Source organism: Phoenix dactylifera, chromosome 14, assembly GCF_051530095.1.
Source record: "Phoenix dactylifera cultivar Ajwa chromosome 14, Ajwa_hap1_PhDact_Kaust_v1.1, whole genome shotgun sequence".
NCBI lineage: Eukaryota > Viridiplantae > Streptophyta > Magnoliopsida > Arecales > Arecaceae > Phoenix > Phoenix dactylifera.
The window spans coordinates 24,390,757-24,411,412 of NC_143203.1; the positions used below are offsets into that span (position 1 = coordinate 24,390,757).

The window sequence follows — 20,656 nt, forward strand, 5'->3', positions numbered from 1 at the left end:
GGATAGTATAATTTCGATAACAAAAAAATGGGAAAGTGATAGCTGAAGGTGAAGGTGTGAGACAAAGTTTAGACGGTTGGAGAGTCTGGATAGTATAATTTCCATAACAAATAAATGGGAAAGTGATGGCTGATGTCTTGTGTTGAATTTTTTTACATTTAAAGGTCGTAATCTATAATCCAACCCTTCGATCCAACCCACTAACTAACTAGATTTGGATAGTAAATGAATCGAGTCGTCTAAATTTAATTATTAAATTAGTTAATTTCAAATTTAAATTTTTGATATGCTCAACTCATTTTATCTCATTTAATAATTAAATCAAATTATGACCCAACACATTTAATTTATTTAAAATCTATTTAACCTATTTCTCCGCTTAATTTATTTAATCGGTTTAAATTTATTTATCTCATTAAAAAATCTATTTAAACCATTTAATCTATTCAATCAATGGGTTATATGGTCGGATTGGATTATCTGTTTAATAAAAAAGTCGGCTATAAATTTAAAACTTTGATAATTTAATAAATAAATTAATTTGAATTGATAAATTTTTTGATTCAATCTACATCCAATCCGAACTAATTGCGACCCCTACCTATGGCTCGAGCTATTTTTCATGAATTATGATGCAATCTAGTTCTTAAGACCCACCCATAATATTTTTTTGCACGTGCGATGCATGTGAATAGAGAGAGGGGATGTTGTAGGGAGGACCCGTGTGCGCCAAGTTCTAATCAAATAATAGTAGTAGCAATAGACACGGTGCAATGTACATAAAAAGATATATATATTATTCTGGTCCGCATGAAGGAGATGCATATGGTAGTAATTATCAGATAAAAACCTATTTTCAGGTATATGATGATGTACTTGTAGGGAAAAAAAAAAACAGAGAGAGACCTTGGTTACTCGAGAAATGCACATACATTGCTATGTAGTGGGTTTACTTTAATTTGTTCCTTAAATAGAGCAGTCTAATTAAATATACATTTATTAAAAGAAGAGGATATGTGAATAGCATCTTACAAAGGAACAAACAAATGGTAGAATCTAAGCACCGACAAAGTTTTGATGCCATAGAATAGTAAAGACTCTAATATTTTATACAAACCGAATATATGTCAAGTTTCGAAATTTATTTCTCCTGGTTTATTTTTTAGAATAAGAATGGAACTAATACTATATTTGTTAAAGATTTGATTACTTAAGAGGCAATAAGAATTGTGGGATATATTAAGGTGATGCAAAGTCAAACTTCAAGGGTTTTTATGCTACACAATGATATAGATCCAACAAATTTATGGTACTTGAGGAAGTTGCATTTGTAGCTTTAAAAGTCCAGGTTAGTTTATGGTTGATCAATGCTTGTGCAGCTCACTACTTTTGAGCTATAATTTCATGGCGAGGGGTTCAAGTGAATCCTATGTTTATAAATCTATCTTATCTAGGAGATCAAAATAGAAGGTTGCTATACCTAGGCTTGCAAACCACCTCCTCCCATGGCAAAAAGCCTGATGTTGAGCTGATGTCCCATGACTCATTAATTTTCTATCTAATGGATGCTAACTCTGTTTTGCTTCTCTTAACACTGTTCATTCATGATCTGTGTGTGATGCAATCTCTTTATAAAGCTCCAAAAGAGATCCTTGACATTTATATCTTCATGAAAGCATCGAATTCAATTTAAGCATCGATGCATGAAGTGAAAACGTCGCACGTTTCTGTGCGCACTCATCTCTAATTTTTATAGAGAAACTTCTACTATTGATAATACTATCTTTTTTTTAATCCTATAACTAAACCCCTTTTAATAAGTTTGTAGGCACATATATGTCAGTTAGGTCCAAAAAATTATTAAAACTATGAACAAATTATTTGCATGGAATTTTTTTTTGAGAGTGGTGGTGCTTTTAATGTGGTTGTGAAAGGAAGAGGATTAGGATGATAAAATGATTTGCCATTTTCAAATTCGAGCAGGGTGTTTACACACTAAGATAATTGTTCTAATTATGCTCATGGATATAACTTTGTGATGCAAAGTTTTACCTAAAATTTCAACTCATGCAATAAACCACATGATTCCATCCACCTCCATTGGTTTGACTCGTTGTCAATCTGCCGAATCATTGCAATTGATCTTTGATCCTAAAGAGAAAGAAGAGATCTTAGTTCCGATAAAGAATCAAATTCATTTAAATGTTTTTGTTACTCTACAATTTTTTGAAAAAGGTGCTCAACCTAAGAGAACTATCATCACATGGTGCTACAGAGACTTTAGAAGTGCTATTAATGACCCAAACAAGAACACGTAATCGCACCAAGATATCATGCAAGTCAAAGATTTCCTAATTATTATATTAAACATCCTTTCTTCGATTGTCTACATCAACCATTTAGTAATCCAAGATCTTTCAACACTAAATACCTGGATCTTTCATTGGTTGGATACCGTCCATAGCATCCAACTACTGTAAACTAAATATTTAAACAGGAAACAATATCATACTCAGACGTCGTGCCATACGCTCAAAGCAATACTTAAAAATACTAAGATCTCGTACCATCCAAATCAAACTACTCACAGCATGTGAGACAACTTGGGGTGGAGATGGCGATGTTGTTGGTGTATTGTGGATTGCGAGCAATAAATTTTTTTGGTGTATTAGAAGTTATATGATTAATAATGAGCACCTTCATATTTTAATTATTTCCATGACCTTAATGACATTGGTCCCGCACCCCAAGTAGTAGTCAGGTACAAGCATTGGCCTTTTGAAATTCTAAAGGAAATAGAAAAATGAATGTATAAAGGTAGATTGGATACTAAAGAACTCATGCTTTGGTCTTGTTGTATGGCATGCCTTCCATTGTGCAAGTTAGCTATAACATATGTGTTTGGACCTGTCTGTCGGATCGTGGCTGCAGGAGGCAGTCAATTATTCGACATATCGATTCCGAATACAGAGCTTAGAGCTATTTGGGCGAGCCTTCGTCACGCCCGGTATGTTTTACAAGTCAGATCCATCAGCTTGGAGAAGAATTCGGCCACGGTCATCAGTTGGATCCGGAGGAGGCAAGGGATAATGGTAGTAGCCATCCAGACCAATAGTAGAGGTTGTTTCGAGATATCTGGACAATAGTAGAGGTTGAAAGGGCCTTCCAGACCAAGCATGTATTCTATGAAGCTAATGGGGTTGCAGACTGGATGGCTACTTATGTATCCAAACACTCTGGTAGTGCCCTGCTTATGTATTCCTTGCAAACATCATTAGCATTTAGTGCCATGGGCTTGTTGGAAATAAATACCGTATCGGAAATTAGCCTTTACATTTAAGCACTTCAAAAGTAAAGAAAGTGTGGCTCTTTGGAAGGTTTTTTTTTTTTATTTGGAGAGCCCTTTGAATATATGTATCCTCTGGCAGCAGTCATAAGAATATCCTATAATCTTTGGAGCAACAACACTAACGTACGCCTCTCATAGCACAAATCTACTGTGATCGGCCACGAAGGATGCTATCCAATTAGCTGCATTGTAGCCCTCTTTGTAGGTATGTCTGATCACACATGAAGTACAACTTGATATGAATCTTCGGATATCTGCCAACAATGGAAGACTCGTGTTCCGATACTCCATCCCTACTCTAATCCATGGAATAACTGTTCTTGAATCTCTTTCCAAAACTATGCTGTCAGCCTGTAGAACTAAGATGGATGAGTCAAGCCCTGCCATGTAGCTCTTAGCTCGGTGGGTGGCACCAATGTGTCACACAATTAGCAGCCACCTGTTGCCACCAAAGATGACATGCGATTATGAATGACAAAGCCAACTCCTTCACTTTGCTTTCTATTCTTGACACTTCCATTGGAGTTGACCTTCGAGGAAGTTAGGGGTAATAGTTCCTAGGTAAACGAACCACATGAGGTACGAAAACTACAAATATGGGACTCAGATTTTTTCAACTATCAAGAGCGTCTCCGAATTGGTGGCCCAAATGAATTTTGAAGCATCAATAAAAACATGGATCTTGTTGCAACCACCAAAGGGGCTTTCCGTCGCACTCTTAAACAGCATTCTATTTCCTGGTCATCCAAATATAATAGGCAGCATAGCAAAGAAAATCTGGCGCCCCAATCCCTAGTCTCTTTGTGTCTCACCTCCTTTACACTTCGAGTTTCTAGGGCCCATCGTGATGGACAAGCAACTGAATAGCATGATCCATATCTATTATATAGCCAGGCACTCGAACAGCACATGATCAATGGACTCCTCTGTATCCGCACATAACTCTTTCTCGAGTAGAGGAACCACTGACTAAGATATTGAGCTCGCTGACTCTAGCCGTCTGAATACTGGTCCCATGCCAAGTCTGGCTGGTAAATCTCACAAAGGAATAGCCAAGGAGAAGTATTTCTCTTCAAAACAGAAGTCGGCATCATGTCTCAGTCATTTGCAGCAGAAGCGCCAACCTTTCATGTGTCGGCAAAATCTATCACTTCCAGATGTTGGATTCTACGTTTCTCTTTCTTCCACTCCCGTGACGAGCCAAAAACCCACCGACAGCCGATGGCAAGCGATCTTATCCCATTAGAACTTTTCATCTTGGAATCCTGTCTAAAGAGAAGACGAGAACAAAAAAGCATCTCATCATCCACAAGCAAAATGACCCTCAGCAACAGCTCCATTAGTATATCTCAGCCGTAACCAGGACGTTGACGGAGATGAAAGCCTTGGTTGAATTATGATATGTGACCTGCCTCTCAGCCGAGTCTCCCCTCTTTGCTAAGAACTCTGGTATGTGGTGAGGTAACAAATAGAAGTTAAGTAACTCTAAATAGCCGACGTGGAATTATTTAATCAATTTAATATAAAATATCAAGAAATTGAGTGTGTTAAAAAAGAAAAAAAAAAGGAAAAAAAAGCCTTACTCTCTTAAAAACGCTAAAGTAAAACTATTTTATTAACGTCTTCGCTGGCATTTTTAAATCATGTTTCAGTTATTTTGATTTATCATTTTAAAGATATTTTCATCTCATTTTTAAAAAAAATCAAGTCACCGTCCCAAAATCACAATCTCCCTTCCTCCCTTCTTTCATAATGGAAGAAAAAGAAGGGGAAGTTCCATTACTTTTGATCATTCTATAAGATATGAGATCATCTACGGTTTATCTTTTATATTGCAAATAACAGTACTATTATAGGTAGCTATTACATCATCTATCTCGAAGATAGACAACTAATGCTCGTCTAAAGTTTACATCATGTATGGTATCGAGTATGATCGCTTGGATTCTCACGATGGTATTCGGTATTCAAGATGATTGATCCCGCAGTTATTCAATTTTTTATAATCTTTTTATTTTATTTACTTGTCCATTAGTGCATCCATGTCATGAACCGTTTAACATATCACATCAGCTGTCCCTATTTATATTCCTATATAAGGGTTTTTTTTGGTGAAAGCCCCACATATGGGTTTGGCTGACTACGCCCTTTCCACGTTTAACGTCGGCATCGTGGCCATGCAAATAGGGACCACGAAATTATTATAAAGTCATAATCTAAAAGTAAAAAAGTAAACTTGATGACCCATCTTTCTGCAATTCTGATTTTGTATTTTAGTATAGCGGGAGGTGTATTGAACTCAGCTTGATCGAACTTGGATCTAATTAAGCTTAGTACGGAGTTGACTTCGATCTCTAAGATCAAGCTCAATTCATCTATCATTATTTCGAGCTTAAATCAATTTAATTTCAAATAAGATCAAATAGAAGCATCATTGAGAAACTTGATAGTCCTAAAGTGAGTTGAAATCCTTGGTTTCAAACTTGGTTCATGTTTGTACTAGTATTATAGTTGATTCAACGAATAAACAAAATATAGTAATTAGGGCCTTAATATAATAATTCATTATATAATGTTAAAACCGCGGTTCTCTCTGTCTCTTCTACAGAAAGCGAGAGAGCGCGGCATATTAGGTGTTGGGGTGTTACGTGTTCTCGAAGTAATAAAAAGCGATAGAGGAACCATTTCACGTGAAACCGATTTCAGCCCTGTCACGTTGCATATATTATGATTAAAACTCGGTGTTTCCTATACAGTGTGCATGGAACCATTTCACGGCCACTAATGAAACAGGGCAAGTTAATTTTAATGACGGTGCACAGGTAGTTCATTCGTTATGATAAAGCCCAAATTAACTATATTTCCACGATCATAGAACTAATTCAGGATAGAAGTACAAAACATCAGAAATAAAGTTTAATAAAAGATCCTTTTGTGGTTCATACATTATATCCAAATCCAAATTTTGTGTTTTCATATAGGGACCTCACATATAGCAATAAATGAAATATAAGGACATGTCTCTCTTTAATTTCTTAATTATAATAATCACCATAAAATCATTCTAAGATCACCATATAAATCAATAGGTTCTTTTGTGATTCATTAATTGCATTAATACTCAAAGTTTTCCTATCCATATGATGACCATATAGCCACTTTTGGGTCCACTATACAAAATACTGTTCAAAAGTTTACCTTTGCTCGTCTCAGCAGCAATCTTCTATCATTGCCCAGAAGCAGGTAAAAGTCCTGGGTGTCAACACAGCGAAATTATCACTTGTTGGCCGAGAAATGTTGAAGATGAGAGGCATCAGACTTGTGGATATGCTCCATCCCAGCTATTTTATCCAAAGGATATTTGCAATGTTTTTGCAACTCCATATATCTCCGCATATCGAAATTATGCCCCTGCGACAATTTCCTTTGTCTGGATAAGAAGAGCCTCTTCATCAGATCTTGATATGTTGGATCCTTCGATGTAAAAAGGAAGTAGGCATATCCGACGACTATGCTGGTTGTCGTGGTGAAGAATGCTATTGGCTCCATGACATCCCATGAGAACTCCCAGAATGTTAGACGAAAGAAGACACCAACCTGAACAACCAAGAACACCAATCCTGACCACAGAATGCGGCGGACCTGCTTGTGAGCAAGCATATCGATTTCTTCCTTTTTTCTCTGCAGTTGCTTCAGCTCTTCTATCCTCGGATCATTCTCGGGTTCCAGCACAAGGGGAACAGCTCTTCTAATGAGATCCGCAACCTAGAAGAATAGGCAAATAGATCGAGATGATAAGCCTCCAGTCTTACACTATCTACCCAGGTAGACTAAATAAAAACATATATGATCAACCTTTTGTTCGACGCTAAAAGGTCCAAAGAATAAAAGTACCAATGGTTCATTCAGCTTCGTAAATTTAAAATTTCCGACACCTGATAAAACTAAAAAAACACTCCAACTACATGCCCAGCTGCCAAATGTAATCATCATTCGTTGCTCACTAGAATTGTGAAGAATAGAAAGCACTTCAAAAATTTCACTGCTAATCAAATAACCAAGTGAAAAAAAATAGTAAGCATGGGAAATCTTTTAATGTCGACTATTAAACATTATCATTGCATTTCAAAGTTGTGTGAACTGCTCTTCACGATGCCATTGAGGTGAATTGAAAGAAAAAAAAGGGAGAGGCTTTGGGGTGAGAAAATTAATTTTTACCAAAACAGAAACTTTGTGGGTAATGCGTTAAAATTTAGGAATCTATCATGACAATTCAGTGGCATCAAAATGGAAGAAAAATAGTATAGTATTCATGAGAAACTTTAAATATCAAACTCCTATAAATTCATATGGCATATCTATTACTTGTATGTTCAATTCAATAAGATCTATGCAGTCAAATGAAACACGGAAAAAAAAATCTAACTAGGGTTTTGCATCCGTTCAGGTTTTAAAGTATCGAGGAAATAATACGATTTGGATTCCAATGGAAATTGAAAATCCTAAAATGAAAATGGAGCTACAATAGGTGAAAGATTCTTTTTCTTCAATTCAGGCCTATATTAGTCAAGAACAATTGGAAGTTGAAGATAAACATGAAAACCTGAAACCAAGGAAGAAAGAGAAGATTTAAGATGGAAAAAACCAAATGTTCTGACAGTTTATATACATCATTTGAACAACCAAGACTGAAATTTACCAAATTCAATCTTCTAAACTTTCATAGCAAGAAAAAACAATGAGACTGAATTGCACTTCTGTGAAAATTCATGGAAATTCTTTTCAACGTGTTGTCCTAATTCGAGATACAACTGAAGCACAAAAAGCTAACACGTAAAGACAGAGAAAATCTCATTACCTCGAAAAGCCCTCATGGGAATTATTTCTATGGATCTGAATTCTCATCTCCGGAAAATCCAAGCCTCCCAAGAAGCGAAAAAATGAGGATCTTTTTATCTGTTTCTTATTTATTTGAGACAGCATAACACCTTTGCAGTAAGCAGAGGCATGGCATTTGGTTCTCCAACCCCATCCTCTGATATGAGGCATATCAGAGATAAGGAAGTAACATCCATTATAATATACCTAAGGGCCTCTTTGGATCCCTTCTTGGCATTCTGCTGGATAACTCCTACAGTATGAGAGATGAGAGTCTGCTAATGAGAGGGAGGATGCAGTGGAACGGAGAAATTGGGAGGATTTGGAAGAATCGATCCTAAATTTCAAGATATCTAAAACATCAAGCATTACCCAATCAGATCGTTCTTGCCATTCCATGGGTCTCCCTTTTTCCCTTGTTCTTGTCCCCTGCCTCTTCATATCAGCTGATTTCCACTCCTGCTGAAATTATCCTTGGATTTGCTCATCCCCTATTGCAACTCCAAAATGGCCCAGAAAAAAAATTCAAGAATCAACACCTCCAATTACCAAATCCAATTTCTCCCCCTAGAATCCCCCATTTCGTGTATCTTATAGGAATCTCTTCTCCAACTATTGAGCAAAGAATCATCAAAACCCACAATAAGATGGGCCAATCAGCAAGCAAAGAAGGACATCTCTGTCATCCAGTAACCCATCAAATCCATCAGTTTCATTTTACCTGGATTAGCCGCAACATGGAATCTTTCTCTGCTGGGAGGTGGAGAAAACACCTATAAATGATTGAAATCTAATGACCACCTACTAATAAGAGAAAAAAGCCACTTCCAACTTTCCCTTGAAATCTTGAAATGGAATCAAAACTATCCATTCGCTAACATATAAACAGCTAATTCCAATCTTGAAATCTTGAAATCAGATAAAGAGCTAATTCAAAACTATCCATTTGCTAACTACGTTAATTCCAATCTACAAACATATAAAAACACAAAAGGAGGAGCAAGATCAAATTCTTAGCTTCGCCCTTCTGAAATCGAATCAAAATAGCAAAAGCCCATCTCGGATCTCCCAAAAATCCCCTTTTAAATCTAAAGAACGAGAAATCGTGAGGGGAGAGAGAGAGAGTTCAATCACCTTATCTGGGTGGAGATAGACCTTGTCCCTAAAGAGGAGGAGGACGCCGGCCTCGTCGAGGACCCGGGCGAAGGCCATCGCCTCCTCCCGCGTCCGCGCCATCCCCATCCCCTCGCACTCCTCGAGGAGCTGTGAGAACCCTATCACCTCCTCCCCATCCCTCTCCAGCTTCCGCTTGAGCGCCTCCACGTTCACCAGCCGCATCAGCCGCTTCGCCTCTGCCAACGTTATCGCGTCCGGCTGAGCGGTCGCGCCGCCGGAGATGCCGTGGTCCGCCTCCCAGGCGGCGGTGGAGGAGGGCGGCGACGGCGAGGCGGTGGGGGAGGCGGACGCGAAGGAGAAGGAGTAGGGGGAGGCGAGGTGGAGCCAGGGGCGGCGGATCGGCTGCTCCGCCCACCGGCACCCGGTGGGCTTCGCCGGACCGCCTAGGCGCGTCCGGAAGAGGAAGCGAGACGACGAGGATCGCCACATTGTGCGGGAGAGTGACAATAACGTCTAGAGCGAGAATGGCGGAAGTGGGCGGGGGGGTTTGCACCCGGGTTTGCGTGAATGACGGTCGCCGTCACCGGCTTAACGGCAAGCAACGGCGAGAACGAGATCCCGGCGCGCAACGGAGCTGCAGGGCCAAATTATTTCCATCTCTATATTTATATATACATTTTTGAATATATTATATATATTTAATATACATACATACATACATACACACACACACACACATATATATATATATATATATATATATATATAATACATATGTTTTGGTAGTTGGCAAAATTATTTAATATTTTTTATTTTTTGTTTTCATGATCCTTTTTCGTATGGTTAGTATATAGATGGTGCCAATCTCTTTATTATTGCTAGCCTTTTTTTTATTTTCTTTTTATTGTAAGAATAATTTTTTTCTTTTTTTGTTGAAATATAAGATGTTTCATATAACAAGTCTTTATAAAATAGCCATGCCTTGTGTTTATCATTTTCTTTTCTCTCTTTTTCTTGATTTTTTATATATTTTAACTAGGAGCTGGTGAGTAATAATGAAGTTCATATCATTGGTGCATCAATTTATATACTATTTTTTATATTTTTTTAATCAACTTATATAAGGTATTTTTTATATATAATACTATTCTTATAATAATGAGAAGAAACCGGCATGGCGCCACCTTTTTGGCATCAACTTGCATTATCACAATATTAAACAGGTTAAAAAAATAAGATATTTGGAGCAAAAAGATCATATACTAAACGGTGATTTGATAAGGACAACAAAGTGGACCCGAAGTGGGTCTAAATTGCCATTAACGTTTGGCCGTTATGATCAGAACGAATGGTGGAAACGGACAAGGACAGTTATAAGAAGGATCGGGGCAAACAAATCCAAGATCATCTTAATCATCCCTGCCAAGCTGCGGTGTGGCAACCCGACGCCGTTTTTGCACGTCACTGGGGACAAGAATCTTTCCATTTATGTATCTTCCCTTGTTAACCATTAAATTTGTTTAATGTTAGTTTATACCACTCCTAATCAAAAAACTGTACCCTACACGATCGTATGCGGTACACGCTACTAATCATAGCTGCTATTTTCGTAAACTTCATTCATCAAGCATCAATTCGATGCATTATTGTATGAACGAGTGGTTATGATTGGTAGCATAATTTATTTTCTAACATATCGGTATTATTTTTAATAAGCCTGAATACAATTGTATGGTGTTTTTAATAAGCCTGGATACAATTGTATGGTGTCTCTCATGATGAGAATAAGAAGCATAAAGAAGGGAGTCTAATCAACAAGATTGGAATGGATTATGGAGATATTGGAAATTATATAATTACATTAGAGACATTGAAAATATAAAGAATAAGTCATCATTCTTTTTTGGTTGGGAGGTGAGAATGAAATGATTTGGGACCAAAAATTCCCAACGATAAATTAGAACTATATTGGTTGGGTTCCTGCCCAAACTCTTCTTTTTATTTGTTAAAAGGAAAAAAAATTAACACATGAAATAACAAAAAAAAGAAATATGAATGTTCAGGTTTTGGCTTTTATAGAGGGAAGCAGTTCATATCTCTCTCACCCCAAGAGCAACTCTGAAAAGATGAATAAAGAAATTCTACTTCAAAACCCTTTGGGATGGTTATGCTAAGATTTGAAAATCTAAGATTAATTCTGAAAAATTATAGAAACATTTCATCAAATTCCAGTGAGAAATATTTAGACTCTAATTTTTTTAAAAGTTTTACTCATACTCCTTAGTTTATGTTGTAATATGGCCTAATCGTCTATAACTATTTTAATATTGTTCATGGAAGGTAGAAAATATTTTATTTATCTTTATCTTTGTTGAAGGGTTATTCATCATGAAGGAAGGTTTCTCGAGAGAAATTTAGTAATTTTTCACTTTTAGTTAATAGTGTTGAGGTGCTAATAGATGGTTAGGCAACATTATAATAGAAAAATAAATTATGATGTTCAATTAATTTTAAAAAAAAATTGGAGCCGAAATATTTTTCATCTAAATTTGAAAGATTGCCTCTACAATTTTCTCAAAAATTTAAAAAAATATATAATGGTATCTTTGGATGGTGAGCATAAAGCTCGACTAGATTCTCTCAGTTGTAATGGCGGATAACAAATCTGATATTTTTAAATTTGTACCATTTATTTTGGAGGCTAAATAGTACAAAGGACTTACATTTGCAGGCACTGAACAAGGGCGATGTAAGAAATTGACAACGAATTGGGCCGGCCTATCTTGAGTCAAATTCTTCTTAAATCGAAACCTAATAAGAGTAAAACTTAAGATTACCATTATCCCATGGGTTATACAAACAGAAAATATATGTATATATTGTGCGTGTAATATAATATAACATAATATGATTACCAAGTTTATAAAAATTATTATTTTTCTCGCATCTATTCCTCTTCTTTCTTAACAATGTAATTCATCTCTGTCCCTCACCTCTATTGTAAATATGATTAATCTTTAATAAAAGCCGGGTAACTCTTTTTGCCTCCTTTTATTTCATTTTTTTTTTTTTGCCAAGTTTATATATAACCGATCAAGATTCAAAATCTTACCAACATCAAATAAAGTGATATTATTTTTATAATTTTGTTGGATAAAAATTATATAAGAGAGCTTATGTTAACTGGGACAACCTTTAGCCTAAGCCAACCCAGCAGCATGCCAAGTGCATTTGGAACCTTAGGTAGTTTAGAGCCATGTTCATAGGTTGCGATCCACTTCTTTGAGCAAGCCTGCATTCAGATGCAATTACAATTAGTGATTTACGAATTTTGTATATTATCAGAGTATATTCTAAAAAACAAAAGAAAAACCAAAACATACTATTGTTTTTTTATGCTCGAAGACAAAGCAAGCATATCTTTTACTCCGTGCTAACTTTAATATATCAGCTAAATGTTTCTGGTTATATCCGTTCTTTGGATTCTTTTTGGGATGTTGCTTCTTTTGCTATTAATGTTCTTACATTTCACTATTTTAATGAAATGTGGACTGGATTTTTTTTCCTCTCTCTTTTCTAAAAAAATATATATCAAAACTCAATACAACGTATAAGATCTTCGTAATTTGCCGGGCTGACGAAAAAAAAAAAAAAACTGGACAAGCTTAGCAATCACAATCAGCTTTTAAGCGCGCCAATGGGTTGGGCGCACATGACCTAAATTCAAGTCCGATCTCATCTCAATTTTCGTCGGGCTTCCTCCCATCCTAGCTATGAAAAATAAAAAGAAGAAGAAGAAAAAGAGTTATGAGGTTGGAGCGGCATTGTTGATGGGACTGAGGTTGTATCTTTCGTGCGAAAAGAAAAGAATTCACCTTTCTTTTGCACAAATCCACTGTTGGATCATGCAACGACCACTTCAGAATTCATGCGAGCAGAGTGCTTTGAAATCTATGCAGGACACGATCCAACGGACCCTGGCCATGGGCATCCATACGCTCAAGTTTTGGGGCGCCGATCCTGATTTTTTGGGGTTACTTGTGATGTTTGATATTATCTTATCATTTATCTTTTGGAATAGCTACTTAAAAGCAACCTTCTGAGCTTGTTTACATGAATGCCTAATTGAAGACCGTTGCCGTTCTTCTACTTCACGGCAACAAGTATCGCTTTTTTTTCCTGGGCGACACGATTTGGTCTTAAAGGAAACGGAATTGCCTAAAAAGACACCACGACAAAAGCCATTTGGACCTAAAGCATTGGCCTTGGCTAGGATTGGCAATAGGCTGGGCTGGAGTCCATTTCAACAAAGCCAATTCCATTGTCCCAGCTTTATTGAAATGAAACCAGGCTCAGTGCTTGCTTTACCAAAAACATTAACATATTACCCAAGAAACGGGGCTAGCACTAACCACATCCAAAAGCTTCTTAAAGCCTGAGTTCTATAAATAGGGTTGATACAATGCATTACATTATAGGCTGGGTCCTGTAGAAAAATGCTGATAAGGGGCCATTCGTCCTCAGTTTCTTGAAATTATATATGATCTAATCATGTAGCAATACCTTTTTTTTTGTTTCTTGGGGGAGACGGCTAAGGAGTGTGTATTAAATTTTTTTTAAAAATTTTTTTTAAATATTTAGATGAAATGGAATAAGATCTTTTCTTTATTAGGAATATAATAAATATTTTATACTACTTTTTTCAGAAAATTAGATGCTCAATCAAACATAAATCATTTTAGAATGTACTACTTTTTCATAATCAACCAAATTTGAGAAAACCACTTTTTTAAGTATCATATACCCATGCATCAGCTTTTTAGAAAAAATATTTCTGTAACGAAAAATTCTTCCTGCGAACCAAACTAGCGCTATATGTATTGAGGATTATTGTAATTGTTTTCTATTTTACAAAATAAAAAGGCTCAAAAAAGCTCCCCTCATGATAGTTCTAAATTGAAGGCTAATTTTGTCCTACAATAAGAGAACTAGGAGAAGGGATTCGCTTTATCTTGCATGATATGGCCATGGATGTTCCTCTTTAAATTGCGACCTCAAATGATTTTATTGCGTTCTTGTTAGCATCCAATCAGCTTCACTATGACGGAATTTTCTAAGGTTTATCTGACATATAAAGGCCAAACAAAGGTGACGAATCCCAAGGCGAGCGAATCAATGCCTCCACCATTCATCAACTTGACAGCAAGTGGTGCAAATTTCTTTGTCTTCTAAAACTTCCCTCAAATCATTTGTTGCTGCATCCTTCCTGAGACTTTCGAGATGAGGTTGATAGCTTTATATGGTACATGGAGCCTTTGCTTCCCAAAGTGGAGAGAATCACACCAGTAAAATGAGCAAATGCAACAGAACAAATACCAAATGGGAGGTGAGTGGAGTTTTGAAAGGAGAGAGAGAGGCAATACTACCATCATTTTGTGTGCCTCTTTTTGGACAGAGTCTTCATCATGCCTTTGAATATTTTCCAAAACCAAAATACATTCATTAATGCCAGCACTGGTGGAACAATCGCCAAACTGTAACGCCCAAGAGGAAGTATTGTCTTCACCTGAAACAGAAGGACAAGAGGAGGGAGAAAAATTAAGTTTTTGATGGTAAGATATTATATTGGTTGTTGAGGAAAGATGGGACACAAACCACCCCATCGATCTTCTCAATGAAACTTTTCAACATTAGTGTTTCTTATAATCCCTAAAAATTTGTGCCTGGAAAGCAGATGCTAAGTTGATGATGGCATTTCCAAGTATTGATGGCTGCTTACAAAATATAGTAGCAGAAATCTTTTTTAATAGAATTTATAGAAAACAAATTCAAAGAAAGGAGCTGACAGGTATCTTGGGTGAAGTCTTACAGTGTTGTATATTGGGTCTAAGACTTAGGGTGTTATATATTGTTTTGCATGCCTTGTAAGGAGAATGCCCATGCCACTCCTTGTTGCTTAAGTTTCAGTATTAATGATCAAAAAGTCGATCTCTTATATCGAATTTCCAAATCACCTTAATCTGCAGCATACCTGATCAAAATGAAGATATATGTGGGTGAAGAAATAGATGAAGAGAAGGATCCTTGCAACCTAAAAAAGAGACAATCCACAGGTCAGAGAACAGATTACAGATAGTGAAAGCCTAGAAACCATATTAGTAGCATTTAATAACCATTTTGTTCTCATTTGAGTATGGACCCATGTATTCATGCAATATGTGAACACTTAAGAATGTTGAATGTTTTTAGAGATCTGATTAGAAAATCTTGTTGATGTTATAATAAGTCGATAAGATCAATCATCAGAATCCGGAGATCTGAGGCATGTGATATGTGCTTTGACATGAAGTTAACGAGTAATATTATCCCCTATCTAAAAGCATTGTCTATACGAACTTGATCATACCAGCCATCCAAGGAACAAGGCCATGCCATTGTAAATATACAGTTTCGAACTTTTCTGCCAAGCATTATCCAGATACCTGCAGTCATCCGTTTGGCTTTAGTTCAAAATATAAACAATTATCAAATGTTTGGAACAGGATGTCAGAACATACCATCTGAGATTTACAAAGGGAGTTGTAGCTTCAGAAAATAAAACCATGAGTACGTAAATATGTGCTTTGCCGAGTATCAGAGAAAAAAAAATTGCATACATCGAGAGCCCATGATGCAAGACCTGGAGTGAGAACATTACAGGTTCAATCTACAGGCGGAAAGAGAACAATATGGGTTTACTACACAAGAGAACCTCAGCCTATCAATGCATTGAAGTACTTACATATTCCTTGCCACCTAAAGAAGGGAAAAACCATAGAATCATTGCCAAGTCTGAGAGAAAATAACCCAGAGAAATCTGAAAAAAGAATTCAAGCAATTGGATACAAGTCGACAATTAGATGAAAAAAGCAGTCCAGTGTAAAGCAAAGCCAACTACATTTAGATCAGTTGCTTGGCACCCCTCTCCTCATTTTATGCTCCTAACCAGAGGTTCTGGGTTTGACCACAGAAGCCAGCATTCTCATCTCATGAAAAAAAACACCCAATCAAAGTTGAGAATGGGTGCATTCAAGATAGCATTTGTTAGGCGTCTAACCAACCATATCCTTAAATAGTCACCATAGCAAGAGAGACTTATATAGGAGAAAGATACTAAAGCTCAGACATCATCGAACAATAAAAGCCAGCTTGTGAATAATGGTAAAACATAAAGAGAAAGAAAGACGACCAATCCCATATTATTATTGTTGTTGTTGTCATTATCTTTCTGGAATTAATCCCCTATTACAAAGTCAAGTAAATGGCCTAGAAAAGAACATAAATTCTTATCAGAATAACTATCATGAGTTTTTAAATTGCGAATTCATTTACTCATCTCAGCTTCACATTGCCATATTCTAAATAGTCTCCGTAGAGCACACCATAACACTCCCTTAACTTTTGTGTCGCCTCCGATTAAGCAATCAATCGCCGCCTCCTAATGATCCAATTGGTGAGGTGTGGATAGGGAAAATGATGTCCATATCAATGGAATCACATTTAGTGTTGGAAATCTCAGGGATCTCCATATGCAAATAACAGTTCCGAATCCCTTTGGTTGCAGACAAGTAGCATCTCATTAGTCGACAATGGAGAGAGCAGACAAACCACCTAAAGGCCAGCTGGTTGGCACTTCTCTCCTCAGCACTTGTGTTGGGGAGAGGTTCCAACTTTGAATCAGGATGGTGGCAGCCCCATGGTTATTCTAAAAGAAGGAAAAAATAACTATAATAAGACATATATGGTGTCATGATGTGTTCTCCGAAGCTATTAATATTGTTTTGTTCTACTAAAATGGCTCCTCAGTTTGCAATACACTCTCTTAAGCAGCTAATGCATATCATGAATCTTCAAACGGGTTAATAGATGTCTAGACATAATTGACTTCTCCCAATCCTCTCTATGTTCAGCTTAAGTTTCGTATTCTTTATTGTCAGTTAGCAATCCATGAAAAGAACATGGGAATTCAGTAACTTCAACAACCAAAACATCATGTTCTATTAAGCACAATCTTCAAATAAGATGCAAAATTGTAAGGCGGAAAATCTGTAAGATCATGTAGCTAACCCAATCTGATAAAACTCGAAAATGTAATTTAGCTGGCAATGTATGAACAACTCATCATCTCTGAGAACACTACAATATGCAAAGTGCCATTGCAATTTCACTATTTTTTAACAGTATATCATAGACTATTGTTAAAAACTCATCTAGCATATATAGGAAGCAAATAAAAATAAACAAAAAGTTCTTCATTTTCAATTTCAGAAGCATTTTAAAAGAAAAACAGGATGATACTGCTACCAGCTTATCAATTCATCTATTAAAAAAACCTCCGAAGTACAATTGACAACCAATAACTTACTCCAAACATGGTGTCTGATAGCACTGATTTTCTGTTTATCATTAGCTCTTCACGAGCACCATCCTTGAAAAGGTCTGATATCACTACCAGATAGAAAGAAACTGCTGCAGCAAGCACTGCATGCAATGTGGAGAAACCCCTGCATGAAAGAGTTAATGGATCTTAGACATATAAATATAGTAGAACTGATTTACTGGAGTCATCTCACAGGTAATGGTATATATCTAAGTACGTCTTACCTATTGTTCCACTCAATTTTTTGTAATTTGCTTAGCTTGTTATATGCCTTAAAGTACCTCAAGCTGATCAGACATGTAATTTCATATACCTTCACAAAAAAGATGCTTTTGTTATAAAGAAAAAAAACAATAGATGCACATCTGAGAATCTCACCCCACCCCCCCAACCACCTCAAATATATATATATATATATATATAAATGTGGAACTATTTTCCTAATTAGCAGTAAAGAGATGTATTACTTGAAACCGTATCTCTTCTCCTCAAGGAGCGTTAAAAGACAAAGGCACCATAGCATTTATTCCATTATAAAATCAATCATCATATATAGTTAATTGTAATCACAAAGATAAATATCATGGAATTTTCTCTTTTCGAAGAAACAAAGAAGTTCATCGGAGATATCCAAATGAAAAGTTAGTCATCAGTTCAACTTTAGAACCTAAATTAACTCATGAGTAGAAGCCTATCCTTTTATCTCAAGCAATTCCTTGCTAAATGACTGACATTATATTACAAGTCACTTATCACTAAGAATTTGTCGATCTTCAATTTCAAATTTGTATGCAAATTTCACTGGCATTGTAATGAAACAGCTATATTATTTGGTTTATATAGCCTAGTTTGGTGACTCAAAAGTCTACAGAAGTAGGAAAAAAGGAATTAGAAATAATAAATAAGAAAAGAAGATCCACCTAAGATCTTGGGTAAGTGATTTTCTTACATGACCCAAAGGCCATCATTTTGCAAGTATTTTTTTATATTTTTCTCTCATGCATATGCCCGGATAACTAGGTATATATAGATAGGTCTAATAAGGTTATGAACAAATAAAATGTTAAAATTTCTTGCTATTGCTTTATGACCCATAACAACAGAATTTCCGCTTAGATGTACTCAGATTTGATGGATCCACAAATTTATATCCTTTGATCTCATTTCCGAAAGCATCAAATGCGATGTCCTGTGAGAAGGTGTGGTTAAAAAGAGCTTGTCCCCTCTGAAGCACAACCAAAGAGCCTTTCTTGCACTGTGGCATCAGGATTTCAAGATGAACTTTACAGGCTGCTGTGCCTATGATAATTAAGTAATAATGACACAACGATCTAAAGTACAAGAAAATAATCGAGATACAGTTATGGCAAATGTTACATGACTTTGCTCAAACTATCAAACACTCAAATCTTTTTCCCCTGTCATAGTGTCATTTCAATTTAAATGAGGAAGAATTGTGAGTTGTGTGGCATCAGGATTTCAAGATGAACTTTACAGGCTGCTGTGCCTATGATAATTAAGTAATAATGACACAACGATCTAAAGTACAAGAAAATAATCGAGATACAGTTATGGCAAATGTTACATGACTTTGCTCAAACTATCAAACACTCAAATCTTTTTCCCCTGTCATAGTGTCATTTCAATTTAAATGAGGAAGAATTGTGAGTTGTGTCTTCTAATTTTAAACATCAGGACCGCTTGCATGGTACTACTTAGCCTGACATTGGTGCTTGCAATTTATAACATGGTTTTGGAGTTTCCATAAATGAAACAGTAGTATACAGAACTCTGCTCATTTCATTCTTTGGATTTTAAGTGCTTTCCAGAATATCAAACTTTATCATGTATTGCAACTACCGGACAATCTAATAAGATTTGCTCTGTAGTCCTCCGTACTCTTAATACAAGACTACATATTGCTTACTGGAACTACCACTACCTTCTGAAACAACTACAAGCATAGCCATGATGCAAAACTTAAAGGACACTGGCATAAACCTTACCGTAAACAATTAATTGAAATTAAGCAGCATACTCCATGCCCCAAAGCAAAATTTTTTAGCTCAACAGAATGATGTAAAGTGCTTACGATCTTGCACATGATAATGCCGGAGAAGACCGATACCGGCCAAAGAATTTGCTCGGTCGGACCGAAATTTCCATCCATCGCCAGCTTCCTTCAAACAATCTCCAGCCCACACAAACTGAAATAAGCCATAATTCGATTTCCATCAGCCTCAAATAGAATAAAAAGATCCTTCTATTGAGCAAAATTAAAGGGTCTGCTACTTTCCAGAAATCTGTTCGCCCTCCAAAAGCACCAAAAGAAAATTAAAGAAAAGAATGAACAAAAGAAAAGCAAAAGAAAGGACCTTTAATCCAGTTGTCTTTTAATCAGAACTTTTCAGAACCAAAGAGCATATAGAAGAAGAATGAGATCACCAGACCAATTAAATTATGTAGGACAAGAACAATAAGAAGAAACACTCCAAAGGAGTCAGAATAAAATGTAAGGATGGACAAATGAAAGCAAACGAGAAGACCTGCAATCTGTTGGTCTTTTGATAGAACTTCTTCTATGAAGCCAAAGACTAAATGTATAGAAGAAAAGCAAAGACCAAGTGACCAATCAAGCTCTATAGGAAGAGAACAAGATTAGCAAGCACTCCAAAAGACACATATAAACAAATAAGAAAAAGAGAGGATCTAAGAGAAAGAGAACAGACCTGGGTGAAGGAGGAGAAGGCTGAGAGGCTATATGTCTGTTAGGTTTTGTTCTTTGGGGTCTCCTTCAGAGGGCCGAGTTGTGGAAGGCCAGAGGGGTGGATTGACCCAGAAGCGGGAGGGAGAGAAGAGAAAGCGCTGGAGCCGTTTAATCTGACGCGCTGGAC

At 36.5% G+C, this 20,656-nt stretch overlaps 2 protein-coding genes across 8 annotated transcripts; both read right to left on the reverse strand.

Moving 5' to 3' along the window:
* Positions 1 to 6,427: 6,427 nt before the first annotated feature.
* Positions 6,428 to 9,932, reverse strand: LOC103705902 (calcium uniporter protein 1, mitochondrial-like). The gene is made up of 2 exons (XM_008789802.5): positions 9,362 to 9,932; positions 6,428 to 7,114 (listed from the first exon to the last, which is right to left on the reverse strand). Exons 1-2 carry the CDS (start codon positions 9,830 to 9,832, stop codon positions 6,626 to 6,628), a joined length of 960 nt encoding a protein of 319 aa, XP_008788024.3. The 5' UTR covers positions 9,833 to 9,932; the 3' UTR covers positions 6,428 to 6,625.
* A 4,445-nt stretch (positions 9,933 to 14,377) lies between these two features.
* LOC103705903 (uncharacterized) lies at positions 14,378 to 20,656 on the reverse strand. 7 transcript variants are annotated; one of them, XM_008789805.4, is made up of 10 exons: positions 20,492 to 20,631; positions 19,855 to 19,969; positions 17,987 to 18,075; positions 17,748 to 17,886; positions 16,125 to 16,199; positions 15,901 to 16,022; positions 15,750 to 15,825; positions 15,375 to 15,434; positions 14,770 to 14,909; positions 14,523 to 14,656 (listed from the first exon to the last, which is right to left on the reverse strand). In XM_008789805.4, the coding sequence occupies exons 2-9, from the start codon at positions 19,930 to 19,932 to the stop codon at positions 14,772 to 14,774; spliced, it is 777 nt and encodes a 258-aa protein (XP_008788027.3). In that variant the 5' UTR covers positions 19,933 to 19,969; positions 20,492 to 20,631; the 3' UTR covers positions 14,523 to 14,656; positions 14,770 to 14,771. The 7 variants fall into 7 exon arrangements, with proteins under 7 accessions (XP_088566863.1, XP_008788027.3, XP_008788026.3 ...); XM_008789804.4 differs by having other exon boundaries at positions 14,534 to 14,661; XM_017842500.5 differs by lacking the exon at positions 20,492 to 20,631 and adding exons at positions 20,138 to 20,165; positions 20,309 to 20,403 and having other exon boundaries at positions 14,631 to 14,909.